The sequence below is a fragment of the Aptenodytes patagonicus genome, chromosome 3 (assembly GCF_965638725.1).
Source record: "Aptenodytes patagonicus chromosome 3, bAptPat1.pri.cur, whole genome shotgun sequence".
NCBI classification, from domain to species: domain Eukaryota; kingdom Metazoa; phylum Chordata; class Aves; order Sphenisciformes; family Spheniscidae; genus Aptenodytes; species Aptenodytes patagonicus.
The window spans coordinates 71148920-71164266 of NC_134951.1; the positions used below are offsets into that span (position 1 = coordinate 71148920).

The window sequence follows — 15347 nt, forward strand, 5'->3', positions numbered from 1 at the left end:
TACTGTATAATGGTAGGTTTCTTCTCACTGTGATAAAATCGAAGCTAAAGGAGGCCTTCAGCTACTACAGAGGATATACCAGCAACGTAAAGATTCAGCCAAAATACAAAGGAACATAATTCGCATTATTGGAAATATGGCTTTGGATGAACGTCTTCATTCATCCATAGTACGTGCAGGTAAAAGGAAAGCAAGTGCAAGCAGTCTGAATGTCTAGATTTCTATTCTAAAATTTTCAGAGGATACAGTGCTTTTGTAAAATGCAATAGACCATGGCAGTGGTGGGTTTTTTATATTTGGGGGGTGGGGAGGTGTTATTGTTGTGGGTTTTTTTAATACAAAAAATATAGACAGTTTAGATGGTGTTGATTAAAAACCCCTGAATGCTGTCTAGTCGATATATGTCAGTGCTACAGAGGTGCTCTAAGTCTGATGGATGGTGAAAATTTTGGATTTGATTGATGTTTGATTCACATTACTGGCAAAAATCTTTTGAGTTTCCTACTCTTACAGATCATCTACCTTGTAGATTAATTTTTTTTTTATTGACTGTGTTTTAGTCTCGTAAAGGAACAGACCAGCTTGCAGTCCTTACCTTTTGGAATAAAATGAAACATGCCTTCCTGCCCTCCCTTGTTTCATGTTAGGCTAGTAACTTCTGCTAAGCTTTGCTCTGATGCCCCTTTTTTTAATACCCCCTAAATATCATAATGAAATTATTCCTTCTAGTTCTGTACCAAATAAATAATTCCCAATGTTTTATTAGGAAAGAAATAAAAAGGAAAAATGGAAAATATCAATATGCTCTTGTATACGTCCGAGCTGGTGTCTCCCTCTTAAACACAGTGTGCATTTTTAATCTCCCTGTTGCAAAAAGGAGAAGTAGCAAAGGCACAGGGAAAGACCATGAGGGTGATTAAAAATTTGGAATGGCTGTGGTAGAAAGAACAAATAACTAGACTAAGACACTTAGTATGAAAAAAGCAACTGAAGGAGAATATGATGGAGATTTATAAAATCCTCACTGGCGTAGAGAAGGTAAAGAGGGAATGGGCACCTGCTGTTTCTTATAATGCAAGACCAAAGGTTCTTATAAATCAAATTATCAAAAGGCAGAACAAATAAATATTTTTTTTTCTATACAGTGCTTGACCAAACTAAAACTTGCCACAAAACATTGTGATTGAAGACTTACAAAGCTTCAAAAAGTGATTAGACAAATTCATGGAAAGAAAAATCCATAAACCTCTACACACAGAAGCCAAGTTGATTGCAGAAAACTGAGAGGGTATAGTGGAGAATCAGCACTATATACTTGCCATTTTATTGCTCCATTCTTTTATTGTTCCGCAACTTCCATTACTGCTCACTTTTGGAGAAAGACAGCTGGACTACAAAGGCCTTTGATCTAAGCTCTAGCACCATTTTCCATTCTTGTGATGACTGTTAAAACCATACGTGTAGAGGAAGAGATCGTAACAGAAGAGTCAGCAGTTCCCTGGGGCAGAGCTCTCGGTACAAATGGAATTTTAGACAGTGAACCGGACTCCAGAGATGAGCAGTTGGATACTGCTGGTCAAGAGTTGATAAGACTTCTCTTTTGTTGCTGGATGATGCATAAGAAGAAAGAACCTCTAAGGCTCTTTTCCTTTGCGAAAACTGCTGGCACAGAAGAGGAAGAAAAGCAATGAGGCACTGTGTAGTAGCTATGATGGGGTGTCTGGGGGCAGAAGGATTCTGAACACTATTTTTGACCCTTCATCTTGGCTCATTTAAGAGAAATGCAAGACCAGAGACCTTGCTAGTTTTAAGCAGACTAGCTTGGCAGTTTTTAATTGTATTTGGAGAATTGAAAATAGATTTTAGATAGTGTTCTTCTTAAGGAGAACTTGCACAGTGGTCAACACCTATTCTGCTTAGAAATGTAATTTAAATATATAATTCTTTAAAAAAAAAAAAAAATTTTTTTGACAGCTCTCAAAGGTACTTGCATTGAAACAAAACTCACGTCAATTCATTTTTTTTCCTAATTCCTCAGTGAACTAACTGTCTTGAATTAGCAACATACTGGCTATCCTAATAACAACGTACTGTGCATGATTTTGAAACAGTACTCATTTAGTAAATTGTTTCTTCTTTTTCAAATCAGCCTCCATTTGAAAATCTCTCTTCAAAGTCTTCCCAGGTTTTATTTATGAACTTGACTTTAATGTAATTGTGATTTGTAGATGACTCTTGCTAGCAGCAACAACATTTATCGGGATTTTAAAGAAATATATGTGTCTGTGTGTGTATAAAAGAAAGTCCTTCGCATTTTTCAGTAGTCTATGACCATCCCCGTCCATGGCTAAGAAACTATATTTTACATCTTAGGTAAAGTATTATAAAGTGTCTGTTTTTTCTTGAGGTAGCTGTGACTTAAAATGTTATTGAGGAATGTGTTCAAAGGTTTCCTTCATTAACTCTCTTACGTTACTTAGGTATAAATAGTATACTATTTTTAGAATAGCGAGGACATTTTAATTCCTTAAACAGTTTTTCGCACCCTGGATTTTAAAATGAGAAATGGTTGTACTCTCACAGCAAGTATCAATTTTACCACCTGCCATTATTCCTGTGGGTTGTTTTCTGTGTCTTTCTTACGCTTTAAGCTTAATTTTCTCTCTGGGACATTTCTCTGTCTTTCTTGCATCTTACCTGCAAAAAGGGGCTTGAGTTCTGTTCTCTCTCTGACAACTGCACTGACCTTTCAGTTTCTTCTGAGAAGGGGTTCTCCTTCAGATCATAAGCTGAACAGTAGAAAAATACATTGCCTCCTCACCACTCTGGATTTTTGCATTTTGGACATTCCACTTATCTAGCATTGGCTTTCCTGCAGTAAAGAGAGTAGATTGAAATAATTTGTTTTGATGTTACCATTGTTAAGTTTTAACATCTATTTTCACAAGTATGCTTTGAAGGATGATGTTTCTGAATTCTTTTGTTTAGATGATGTTTCTAATTAGTTAACCTGCCACTTTATTTTTTCAATGTAGGTTGGGTTTCTGTACTTGCTGAAGTAATGAAATCCCCACATGTCATTCAGTCTTCTCATGCATCCAGAGCTTTGGCTAATCTAGACAGGGACACAGTGAAAGAAAAGTATCCAGATGGTGTTTATGTCTTGCATCCACAATATCGTAGCAGGTAAAGCAGAAGGAGATACTGTACTTGCTGTACTTTGAGTTACTTGTTATACTGTTCGGGTACAAAACTTTGGAAGAGTTGACATCAGAGTGCTGCTGTACTCATGTCACCTGCTCCTCCTGTTCTTTGGTGGGTTGAGAGGACTGAATTTAGATTCCCAAATAGGAGAACAACAGAAGTGATGGGAGCAGTCCATAGCCATGAAAGGAGTACTATTGTACTGCATGGAAAAATCCAAACACAAACCATGAGATGAATTATTGCTTTGCATGCATTGCAACCATTTAACCTTTGCACTGGCTGTCTTGGGATACAGTGCCTTGTAATTACTCTGTTGGCAGCAGCACATCTCGGCCTAAGATGCAGTAAATTTACAGCTTAAGCTTCTTTTAATAGTGACTGTGTATCTGGAATGAAGCAGTCTCCAACGTGGTATGTCACTTAGTAGCAACTATTCCCTGCGTCACTGGCATTAGTCAGGTTACAGTGAAGATCTAATTTGATGATAAAACTGGAACTATCAAGCTGCATTAACAGTAGCTGGAGAGAATGGTGTTTTTCATTATAGAAAAATTATTATAGAAAAATCATTATAGAAAAATATGTACGACTTGTGAGGTCGTATTTATATCTCTCTCTTCTGGGTGGATCCCTGTTTTTTGTCTTGATCTGAGTATCCTCTTTGAAATATCATGAAATGTCATGAAATGTTGTCCATAAGATAAGAAATCACATATAGTGTTAAAAGTAGCATTTTGGCCTCCCTTAGGTTAAAAGTTCTGTGTAAATTTAATTTGCTAAAAGAATATGTACCATGCGTCTCTTAAATTCCCTTTCCTATATCAGTCAGCCCATCAGAGCAGACATCCTTTTTGTTCATGGTCTTTTGGGAGCAGCATTTAAAACCTGGCGACAGCAAGACATTGACCAGCATTTGGATAAAAAGGCTTCAGAAGGGGAAGAGGACTATAGTCAGTGCTGGCCAAAGGTAAAAAGACAATAACATTTTCACATGTGGCTGCTGTTTCCTAGTTAATGAGAGCTGTCCAGAGGATCTAGAATTACGCTGTCTAGCAGTTGTCTATTTTGAATCAAATGACCTGTAAACTGTTCTACAAGTAGCACTTTTCAAGTTCCTGCTATATTTTTGTTAGCAAGCTGAAATTTTGAACAGGTTGTTCTTGCAAAGGAAAATCCCTAAATTTAATGCTCTCACTATCATTCTCCTGCCAGTGAAAGAGGAGGCAATGGCTGCTTTCCTCATGCTCTTTTTTTTTTTTTTTTTTTTGATGGGATGTTATTGCTGAGAAAAGGATACATAAAATTACATTTTTAAATTAACTATCCTTTCTTACATAGGTGTCTGAGTACCTCAGTTTTTGCAGATTGCTACTTAAATGTTGTTGGTAAATAAGTAATTACTGCTTCAAGCAACTCACATTGGTATAACCACCAAAGTACCTCTGTAAAACTTAAACTGAGCAGTCCTGTTGGTAATCTTAGTAATTCTTGTTTCACCCAGGAGAGGGAGCCAGGAATGCACGAGTGAGTACTCCATCTCCATCCTTTACCTACTTTGTGGCTGGGGAACAGGCTAGAGTTCGCCATCATGTAATAAAAGAATAATAGTCTAGGTATAAGATGTATTTGGGGATTAACTGAAGAGCAGAAATCTTGCTTGATATTGTCCCCATAGTAATATCTTTGCTCCGTTGCTGATAAATTGCTTGCAAGAGTTTAAGTACTTCAATTATAAGCTCCTTTTGGTTTTGCTTTTCTTTAATTTAGACATGGCTGGCTTCAGACTGCCCTGCCCTTAGAATCATATCTGTGGAATATGACACCCATTTGAGTGACTGGAAAGCAAAATGTCCTGTTGAGGCTCACAGGTAACAAATGTAGTGTCTGCAGTTTGGAGCGGAGGGAGGGAGGAGGGAGACCTGTAAAGCTGATCCTTGGGATCACCTAGTGTGAAACAGTGAATTTAACTTCTCCTGTTGCATTTGAAAACCAAGTTTGGAAAAACATTAGGTATATTCATGGTATGCTTGAGCTTTTTAGCCTCATGGATAACTACTTGTGGCAACTTCTTAAATTCTTACAGTCTGTTCTGCTTCATGTTTAGGGGAGACACTAAATTATGCTATTAGTTGATGTAAATATAACATCAATTTTGTATCTTAAGGGGAATATTTCTTAAACTTAAAATGACCCAATAATGCTTCATAAGCACAGCAAAAAAATCACTGTACTATGACTTCATACTCACGATAAAATGAAGCATATAATTTTGTTCAAGAAGTGTTAATCCCTGGAAAGAGATTCGTATAGGTCTTCAATAGATAAAATACAGCAACTGTATCTGGTTTGGTCAGATAGTGTAATTGCCCTTGTCAGAGGAATTGTGTTTTTACTGACCATGAACCGGGTAGGTCAGAGGAAGATGCTACCTCCAAACATGATCCTTCTGAAAAATAAAAATACTTTGAGCCTGTGAAGGTGATTTGGTTTTAATGGATTTTAGGCTTAGTAATTGAGTTCAGTGATCTTTAAATCAGATTCTAATCTGAGTCCTTCAAACACTTATGCAGATACTTAAGCATGTAACTAGTACTGTAGATTCAACTTGTGTACTTCAGTGAAGGCATGTGCATGATTGCTCACAGGTTTAAGAATCTGAAAATTGATTATGTTTTGTGTAGGGGAGAAGAAAAATTCAGCATGCGTATAATAGGCTGGGAACTTGCTACTTGTTCATTCCCCCCTCCCTATGGATAGACAAAGGATCAGTGCAGTTACTGCATTAAAGAAAGCATGTAAGCAGGGGGAGAAAAAAAAAGGAAGACATGGCTGTTAATATGGTGATTTGAAATTAGGCAGAACAATGGCAGTAAAAAACATGTAGGTGGTTACTTCTACAAGGTCCAAAGAAGACTGGACCTTGTAGAGGGACCTTGTACCTTGTTTCGCATCCAAAGAAGGGCAATGAAGCTGGTGAAGGGTCTAGAGCACAAGTCTTCTGAGGAGCAGCTGAGGGAACTGGGGTTGTTTAGCCTGGAGAAAAGGAGGCTGAGGGGAGACCTCGTCGCTCTCTACAACTACCTGAAAGGAGGTTGTAGCGAGGTGAGTGTCGGTCTCTTCTCCCAAGTAACTAGCGATAGGACGAGAGGAAATGGCCTCAAGTTGCAGCAGGGGAGGTTTAGATTGGATATTAGGAAAAATTTCTTCACCGAAAGGGTTGTCAAGCATTGGAACAGGCTGCCCAGGGAAGTGGTTGAGTCCCCATCCCTGGAAGTATTTAAGACGTGTAGATGTGGTGCTTAGGGACATGGTTTAGTGGTGGACTTGGCAGTGTTAGGTTTATGGTTGGACTTGATGATCTTAAAGATCTTTTCCAACCTAAATGATTCTATGATTCTAAGAGAACTTTTTTCCTGTGTCCATCTGGAGTAAGTATAATAGACGAAAATTTGAAAAAGAAATAAACATAGATTTCTTTATTTTAAGATAATGTCTTTTTCATTACAAAATGGGAAATTACATTACCTGCTATTTATGGTCACCCAAGCATAGTAGTTGATTATTTTATAATTTGATATGGTTAATAAAAAATGAAAGATATTAAAGATATTTTTAACTAGCAGGAATAAAGATGTAGCAGTAGAATCACAACCTTATGATTGCTGTAAGTGTACAGGCTCATTCACTGTTTCAAAAGTGAATTTTTATGTCTCTCAGCTATCCTAAAGCCTATTGTTCAGCTGAAAAGACACATTTGATTATCCTTTTCATGTGTGTTATAAGAGCAATTTCTAGTGAGAATGCTGAGAACCAATAGAGATGAAGTGAATTACTTTGCACAGTGGTTGCCCCAATATCCTAACGTTTTCATTATCCAAGGGTCTATGTTTGATTCTTGTTACACTGCCAGGAGTAACGATGTTGCACTTTCAAGCTTGGACTGGGAATTGGCATTGGTTTTGTTTTGTTTGTTCCAGATTCATTTTCAGCCTCTAACATGTAGCTCACCCTTTCCAGAGCTCAGCCTCTTCATTTATAAAGTGGAGATTATTGTGCTTTTATACTATTCCAGTACAAAGCATTTGGAGATTATTGTCTGGAAAGTATAAGATACGTTATCTGTGATTTTTTTAATGTATTGGTTGATCATGCACTTAGTTATTAAGTTCCTGTACATTGCTCCACATTTTGAGCATTGTTTAGCAAAGTACATTTTTGTCAGACATTAGGTATGTTCTTGTTTCAGGGGATAAAGTTCATTATGCATTGACAATGCTTTCATAAAAAAACCATAATTTTGTTACAATGTATAAATGAAACTATCTAAAACTCCATAAAGAGACTTGTCGAACTAAAGCTAAAGGAAATGAGTGAAATTAAATGGTGAGTGAAATTAAAATAAAACTTTCTAGCAAGATCAGGAAACTGAATTTAGCTCAACTCCTATTGTCCTTGTGAAGCAAACCTTACAAAAGTTTTTGGCATTTTTCAATGTAGTAACAATAATTAAGTAATTAATGTTTTATGTACCTAATTCACTTTCATAAATGTGCAGCACTGAAAATTCATTCTGTTTTCACATTGCCTTTTAACCTATCATGCTTCATCATGCTTGTGGTTTTTTTTCTTTGCAGGAAGTCTATTGCTTACAGGAGCAATGAGCTTCTTGACAAGCTCAGAGCTGCTGGGATTGGAGACAGACCTCTGGTGTGGGTATCACATAGCATGGGTGGTAAGCACATTGCCTGTTTGATATAAAGTATTTTTTGCTGTTATTTCAGAATAAGCTGTTAACCAAATTCAGTCTGAAATGCAATTATTCAGAATAGTTTATCTACAAAATTTGCAAAGACCTAAAGATGGAAAATAGATTTCTACTTTCTTAATGCATTATATTCAGTAGCATATACATTTTGAAAGGATTTTTATTGCTGTTTGTTTTTACTGTGTTGATTTAAAAACACAAAATCAATGAGTTGAAATTAATGTAAATGGAATCCAGAGGCAAAATTTTCTCCATGATCAGGCATATAGTGAATGTCATTAGCAACACTTAAAGCAAACCAAAATTGGATGTGCATCGTTCATTGACATTGTATTTTAATGCCTCCTCAGGTTTGGTTTGGTTTTTTTCAACTTAATCTTACATATTTGACAAACTAAGGACTAATCAACTGAGGCAAGAATATGGTTAGTTGTTTCATGGATAATATAGCATGATCATTATTTTCACAGTGGTTTAAATCCCTGCATTAATTCAGTTTCTGTTGCCAGGTCTTCTAGTCAAAAAGATGCTGGTGGATGCTTCCAAGAATCCAGAAATGGATAAAATTGTAAACAACACCAGAGGAATCATATTTTATAGTGTACCTCACCATGGTTCCCAGCTGGCTGAATATTCTATAAATGCCAGATATCTTCTCTTTCCGTCTGTGGAGGTTAAAGAACTCAGCAAGGGTATGCTCACTTTGCTACCATTTAACAGCGGGGATCTATGCTAATCTGTTTGTGATGCTTTTTCTTTTTATCATGCTGTCAGAAAAAGCTGGATAAAAACAGCAACCCCCCTTCTTATGTTTTGGGTTGTGTGTCGAATTACTGTAAGTAATTCTGAGTAGCTTTCCTCCCCTCGCAGAGGCGAGGGGGGAAAAAAGGGAGTCAGAACAAATTTACAGAAGAGTAGTTTGGGCCATTTAGCAACGTAGTAACTCAACATGTGCTGGACTTTAGACTCTTATCTTCTAAACAAATTCCATGCTATGCAGAGATAAACAATTGTTGCATATGATAGCTGGAAAAAGGGATTACAAAGTAAGTGACACTCCTTTTACTGGTGTATTAATTTTTCCAAAACATCTCTTTAGGAATGCGGTCTTGCCAGACAAATGCTATAATCTTATGTTCAAGATAACACTGCAAAAATTATGTTGCTCTTTCTCAGATTCTCCTGCCCTTAAAGAGCTGAATGATGACTTCCTGTCTTTTGCCAAAGATAAGAAATTTTCAGTGCTGAGTTTTGCAGAAACCTTACCAACACACATAGGCAGCATGATAAAACTGCATGTCGTGCCTCTGGAATCGGCAAGTAAGTCAAATATCCATTTAATTTATTTAATTTTGTATATATTCACGTAAGCATCGATAGTGAGGAAGGATTATAAATGCTCTGGTAGAAAGACCTAGAAAAATACATCTGTTATGTTGTGTATTGTTATGTATGTTACCTGTTATTTTTTTAAAAAACTTTTGGCTGAGTTTAAACTACAGTCTCCCTGCTGAGATCAGAGGCAGCTACATTTATAGCTTAGAGTAGCAATTGTTGGTTTTGATTTTTCTAAATGCGTGTAACGCTTGCTTACTGAAAAAAGCAGGGTAGACCCTGGTCCAATGTTACATTGTTGTAGTCCTTTCCTTTGTAATTATGAGTAACTGTTGTTTATCCTTGTATAGGTAGGCTGAATAGTCTTTCAGAAGCTCCCGCAAATTCGAGCTATTTCCTCCTTTAAAACATAAGAAAGAAAATTAGTAAACTGCTAATGGAAGGAAAAAGTCACAAAGCTGTTTTTCAGTGTTAAGAATCCTTTATCTTCCATATCTCAGGTACTCAAGCAATAGAGTTTGCCTCTTGAAAAGTTTCCTCCATCTTTTTGCCTTTTGTAGGAGAAGGGAAAACCAGACAGTTCTTTTTCTTATTTTGTTTATGGGTATTCAACTTAGAGAATTGTTTTAAGTCTGATATTTTCAGGTTTTCCCTGAGCAAAACCCTCTTCTGCACTGCCTGAGGTACCTGTAAGGCCTTGAACAGAAACCATTGCTTTGTTGGGTTTTAGATCAGGCTTTCCACCAGCTAAATCCACTAGGTTAGATGCAAGGTTAGTTGCTCTGAAAAAGGTGGACTATACAACCCTGTTTTCCTGAGGCAGTATTTAGCAGTATTTTTTCAGTATGTCTTCTCAAGAAGCAATTGTTTGCGAAAATGTTGCTGATGCAATTTTATTGGCGAGGGCTGAAAAACTGGGCATTCTTTCTTTTTTTATTTTAACAAAATAAAATTAAAAAGAGGGCTGGATAACAAAGTGCACAAATAAGTACTGTGCACTTTTAATTTTGTAGCATGTTTCTCCTCTTCTAGAGATGTGACACGCAATGCAGCACGTGAGCTCTCGAAAGTCTTTAGAGAGTACATGACAGTTCAGTGGCATGCCACTCTTTTTGTTCAAAACCCAGGCTGACAAGCAGTACACTCACTGTTTCTTACATGCATGCTTGGGCACATGAAAGCAAACTTCATCCTGCTCTGGTGTAATTTTACATGGTTAAAGTTACAGAGTTCCAAGCAAAATGGAGGATTTTTCAGGAGGTTGAGTGAATAGGTAATAAACTGGAGTGTGGCAGTCACAGCATCCTAACTGGAAAGTTCACTAGTAGTGATAGCTGTCACGAAACAATAAATGCTGTAGTGTGCCCCAAAATCAGTAGCTGAAAATGGAATACTTGTATTCTACAATTAAGCAATGTAATTTTTTCATTTCTCCGGAAATGCGTGTAGTGATTTGTGGCATATTTCAGGTTCATTCTAGTCCCATTTTTAATCTCCACATCAAAGTATTTTATAAGGAATATAAATATATTAGTGGCAATTAGTGGTGATGAGAATCTGAATATCCTGGATTAAACCCTATCCCTGTTCATGTCAATGCTTAAACTTCAGTCAGGACTTTGCTGTCAGTCAGGTGCTGGTAAATGAAGTTTTGATTCTTCAAAGTTGTCTGTATGGAGAAATGTACATTTGTGCATTCCCAATAAAGATAGAACTCTGACCTAATGGCTTACCAGTGTGGGGTTTGTAGCAATGTATAGCTCTGATTATAACAGTGTGTATTGATGCTTTTAGCACATTTAAAAAATGGTGAATACAAAACAGTTAAACTGAAGGCAGGAGAAGTTGATTTTGAGACAGAAATTGCTGATGCAAGATGTGCTTTTCAGTCTAGGTGATCTTACGAACTTTTTGGTAGTTTTTTCTTCTTTTTTTTTTTTTTTTCCCCCTCTCCCAGAGTTAGGAATTGGAGACCTTATTCCAGTGGATGTTAATCATCTAAATATTTGTAAGCCAAAGAAGAAGGATGCTTTCTTATACCAACGTACATTGAAGTTCATTCAGGATGTTTTAGCCCAAGAACTTGGAGACTGAGTTTTTGCCATCCTTGGCTGCTTATTTCCTCTATTTGGTGTAACACAGTAAGTTCTTCCCTGACGGGGGATCTGCAGAACTACAAAGATGCTATGTCAATAGTATCTGCTGCTAAAATAATTTTCGGTACATCTCCAACTTAGACACCTCTCCAACTTATTTCTAAAATGTATTCAAAACAAATACAAACTGAAGTCCTATAAACTTGGCAAAAAGAAAATGTGTGTTGGCGTAGAGTAACCATGATCTGTCAACAAAAGTGTGTAAATTCTTCAGCAGTGTGGCTGGGAGGGGATGGGGATTCGATGGAAGACAAGTTTCACTTAGTCTCCAGATATCCCTCTGGAGCAACACAGCTAGACTGTGGAGAGTGCCCAGGATATCTTCTTTTAGCGCAAAAAAAAAAAGCTTGCTCTGGAGGTAGGTGGTCTCATTAAGGTAAATATACACCTGGGACTAAAGTCTTAGAGAGGATCAGAAACAATTAACTGGGGTGGTTATTTGTTGTGTCAAAGGGGAGAAGCAGCATGTGGCTGCCTCAAAGCTTTGGTTTACTGTCCACGTCAAGTAGTCTGACTGGAGCCTGAAGAAATTTGTCCAAGTGAATGAAGGTAGCGTTTTTGGGCTAGTGGCCCAGTTCCAGGAGTTTTTGTAATTTGCCTTTTCATTTAATAGACCACCCAGATTTGTCAGCAAATATGGCATCTGTTTTCTGCGTGAGAAAGAGATAGGTTGGTAGGTTGTCTTGCATAGACAACTGTGGTTGTTTTAATCTGTTTGTGTAAATGAAAACAAAACAATAGAATTGTTCACCCTCTTGTACATTTGTCTCTTAGCAACTTGTGAGATTGCTTTCTTTAGGGCAGTGTGTATCTGGTCAGACTCAGGGCGTTTCTGTGCTTGTTCACATGGAAGATACAGAACAGAGCTCTTTTGCTTTACTCTTGGGACATACCGAGAAGACGGTACATTCAAATCCCCGGCTCATGTTACTCATTTAGAAACTCTTTCTTTAGCTGATTTAAACAAGAGCATTGAAAATGCTCACATGGAGTAAGACAAATGTAGGCCCTGACAAAAAAGCTGATGCTTAGAGTTTGGAGCTCAGGTAGAGAAAAAGTAAAGCAGGAAAAAATTCAGGTGATCGTAAGGTCCCACTGGAAATGCAGAAGATCCCAGATGTTTTTGTTTCTTGAAGCCCAAGTATATTTATTGGTGTAGATACAGAGAAAAACAGCAGTGTTGTCTTACTTGAGTTTATGTTTATGTTAAGGATACCTTAACAGTACTGGTGAGAAATAAGTATTTTTAGGAAAAAAAAATGGCAGTGTTCAGTCACTTTTTTAAAGTCTTAAATAGTTTGCAATGTAGTGAAAAGCAGCCTAGTCTAACTGTGGTCTCTTTCCATCCTTTCTTTCCGCCCACAACCCCTCTGAAAACAAACATAGGCTGTGATTAGGCTACACTGCCCTAGCTGACCATTTGTTAAATAAGGCCTGTATCGATGACAGGCTTAAGACATCTCTTAGCATCACTTCTGTGAGAGGGATCTAATATCACTGGCCTTAAAGTTACGGCTATGAAAGCTACCAAAGAGGTGGGGTGCGCTTTGCAGTTCTGCATGGGCTTGGTGCAGGCACCAGTGGCCATTGCAGTCCTGCCAGGTCCTGAGACCACCTCAGCTGTTCCCGCCTGAGAGCATTCCAGCCCAGGAGGACACTACATCTGAAAATGCACTTCTGGAAGTTGAGCCTTGACCTGCTAGAGTTGCAAAGTAAAACTCACGAGAGTAGTACAGAGAATGTACAGCACTACACTAGCAAAAAGAGCGTGTTTTCCCCCTAACCGAGATGTAGGTAAGAACGCTGCAGGGCAGTATTTCAGATAGGAAATGTAACAGAACTCATTAAGAGGTTTATCCTTTTTACACTGTCGTTTAAACTTCAGAATGTAAATATACTAGAACACTTTGTAATCACAAAGTAGAGGGTATGTGGAATTCATTGTGAATAGACAAGACATATAACTGAATGTGTGTTTAGCGTGACAAATCTTGTATTGATTTTAATAGACGACTGGCTTACAGGGATTCAGATCAATTACATTACACATTAATCTCAGTAAATGCATCTATGTTTTGTTACTGTAACTGGAACTCTTGAGGCAACTTTCTCCTTTTTTTGTAACTGTATGTATATATGTGTAACTTTTAAAACTAATATTTTGAGGGGGGGATTGTTGGGTTTGGGTTTTTTTGGAATATAGTAATGAAATGTGTTTTTAAAAATGTACTAGACATGCCACAAAATGTATTAAAGGTGAATGCTCTGGATCATGTTCACTTTTGTTAAAGATCTGCATTATTTTTAGTGATTGTCTCGCGCTGGAAGAATGTGAGGTGCTTAGGGACATGGTTTAGTGGGCACGGTGGTGTTGGGTTGACAGTTGGACTCGATGATCTTAGAGGTCTTTTCCAACCTTAATGATTCTATGATTCTATGAATGTAATGTTTACCCTTCATCTTCTGTAAGAGGCATAGTACTGGGGGGCGCAGCCGGTCATCAGTTTTGCCCGACAGCAGTTCTTCAGTTGTGCTTTTAGATTTTGCAAAAGTGCCTCCTAAATCATGTACAGACACTGGTTCGAGGGCCAGAGGGTCTGTTGCGTAGCATTCATGTCTGCTTCCCATTAGAAATGTATGCTTTCGTGCTTCCCTGGTGTCACATTAATTCAGAATGGTGCCTTTACGTACATTCTTAGGTCTCAAACTATGCCCTTAATCCCATCTAGCTGGGAACCCAGCTGCAGATGTGGCTAGCAGGTATGTGTGAATTGTCTGAGAAGATGGTATTTCGTCTGCAGTGTGGCATCCAAGACTGAAATAGTAAGACAGGAAGGGAGGGCTAATAGGAATTTGTCAATCCTCCTGCACTTGTTGTTCAGCGCTCTTGTGTAACTGTATTGGTATTTCTAGTAGCAACAGTCATGAAGCTTTTAATTGCTGTGATTGCAGTAGTGCAAACTGGCTTTCACGGTGATTTGTGCTCCATGGTGCCAGGCAGAGCAGCTAGCTAGAAAGGAGAAATTTTCCTTCTGGAGAAAATGTGAATTCTGGACAAAAAGGAAAAAGCAAAAATGTTGTTTTGTCAGAGTGGAAATTCTAAACAATACTTTGGGTTTGGTTCTCTTTCTTTTTGTTTGTTTCAGTGATCACCCACCTAAAAAAGCTAAATCGGGCAGTTGCTATACCAAGGAGAACCGCTTACCCACCCCAAACACGAATGCAGCTGAACAACCAAGGTGCCTGCAGCAACTTAAAGTTGCTGTACTACAGGGTCCTGGGCAAGCTCACGTGGCGTTAGTCTCTTGCCAGAGTCTCACATTAAATAAGCACACAGACGCTTATATACTTGCATCTGGTGAATCATTCATGCCTGGCTTCACAGCCAGTGTCAACAATTTTAAGATTTCCAAGTGCTGGATTCACAACATGAAAAATGTCATGGGATAGCCGCTCCCTGCCACCCATTATAGGGCCCTCAAGACTGATAGCTATCACTGAGAACATTGGTTTCCACTGGTAATGTCCTAGTGAGAACGGGCAGCAGAGCTGAGGACAGAGCCGTGCTGTGGGTTCCCTAGTTGTGGACGCCAGCTAACGATGGTTCAGATTACTTAGCCTCTTTTCACATTGTGGTGGGGCCGGGCTTAACCCTGAATGAGAAGGAAAGAATCACCACCTCCTGCAGTCCGAGTTTTCTGTAGTGGTTTCCCAAACGCAGAGCAAGCCTGGCCCTGCTTAGCTTCTCCTGAGCATTAAAACCAGAACCCAGGTCACAGGCACCTGCCTCTGAAAAAACACTTGCCTGGGGTGTTGGGCACCAGTGAGGAAGGTAATGTATCAAGGCGGGAGATTCCTCATTCTTTGCTGTAACCCTTTCAGCT

The 15347-nt window shown here is 38.3% G+C and overlaps 1 protein-coding gene across 4 annotated transcripts in view; it reads left to right on the forward strand.

Moving 5' to 3' along the window:
* SERAC1 (serine active site containing 1) overlaps positions 1 to 13738 on the forward strand; it is a 28088-nt gene extending 14350 nt beyond the window's left edge. For 3 of the 4 annotated variants that reach the window (XM_076333781.1, XM_076333783.1, XM_076333782.1), the window contains exons 10-17: positions 17 to 179; positions 3036 to 3186; positions 4033 to 4174; positions 4975 to 5075; positions 7842 to 7939; positions 8482 to 8664; positions 9149 to 9292; positions 11265 to 13738. In XM_076333781.1, coding sequence (XP_076189896.1) covers positions 17 to 179; positions 3036 to 3186; positions 4033 to 4174; positions 4975 to 5075; positions 7842 to 7939; positions 8482 to 8664; positions 9149 to 9292; positions 11265 to 11401 — 1119 coding nt within the window. In that variant the 3' untranslated portion in view covers positions 11402 to 13738. Of the gene's footprint in view, positions 1 to 16; positions 180 to 3035; positions 3187 to 4032; positions 4175 to 4974; positions 5076 to 7841; positions 7940 to 8481; positions 8665 to 9148; positions 9293 to 9657; positions 9750 to 11264 lie in introns of those variants that run through there. The other variant, XM_076333784.1, reaches the window with a different exon arrangement.
* Positions 13739 to 15347: the final 1609 nt, after the last annotated feature.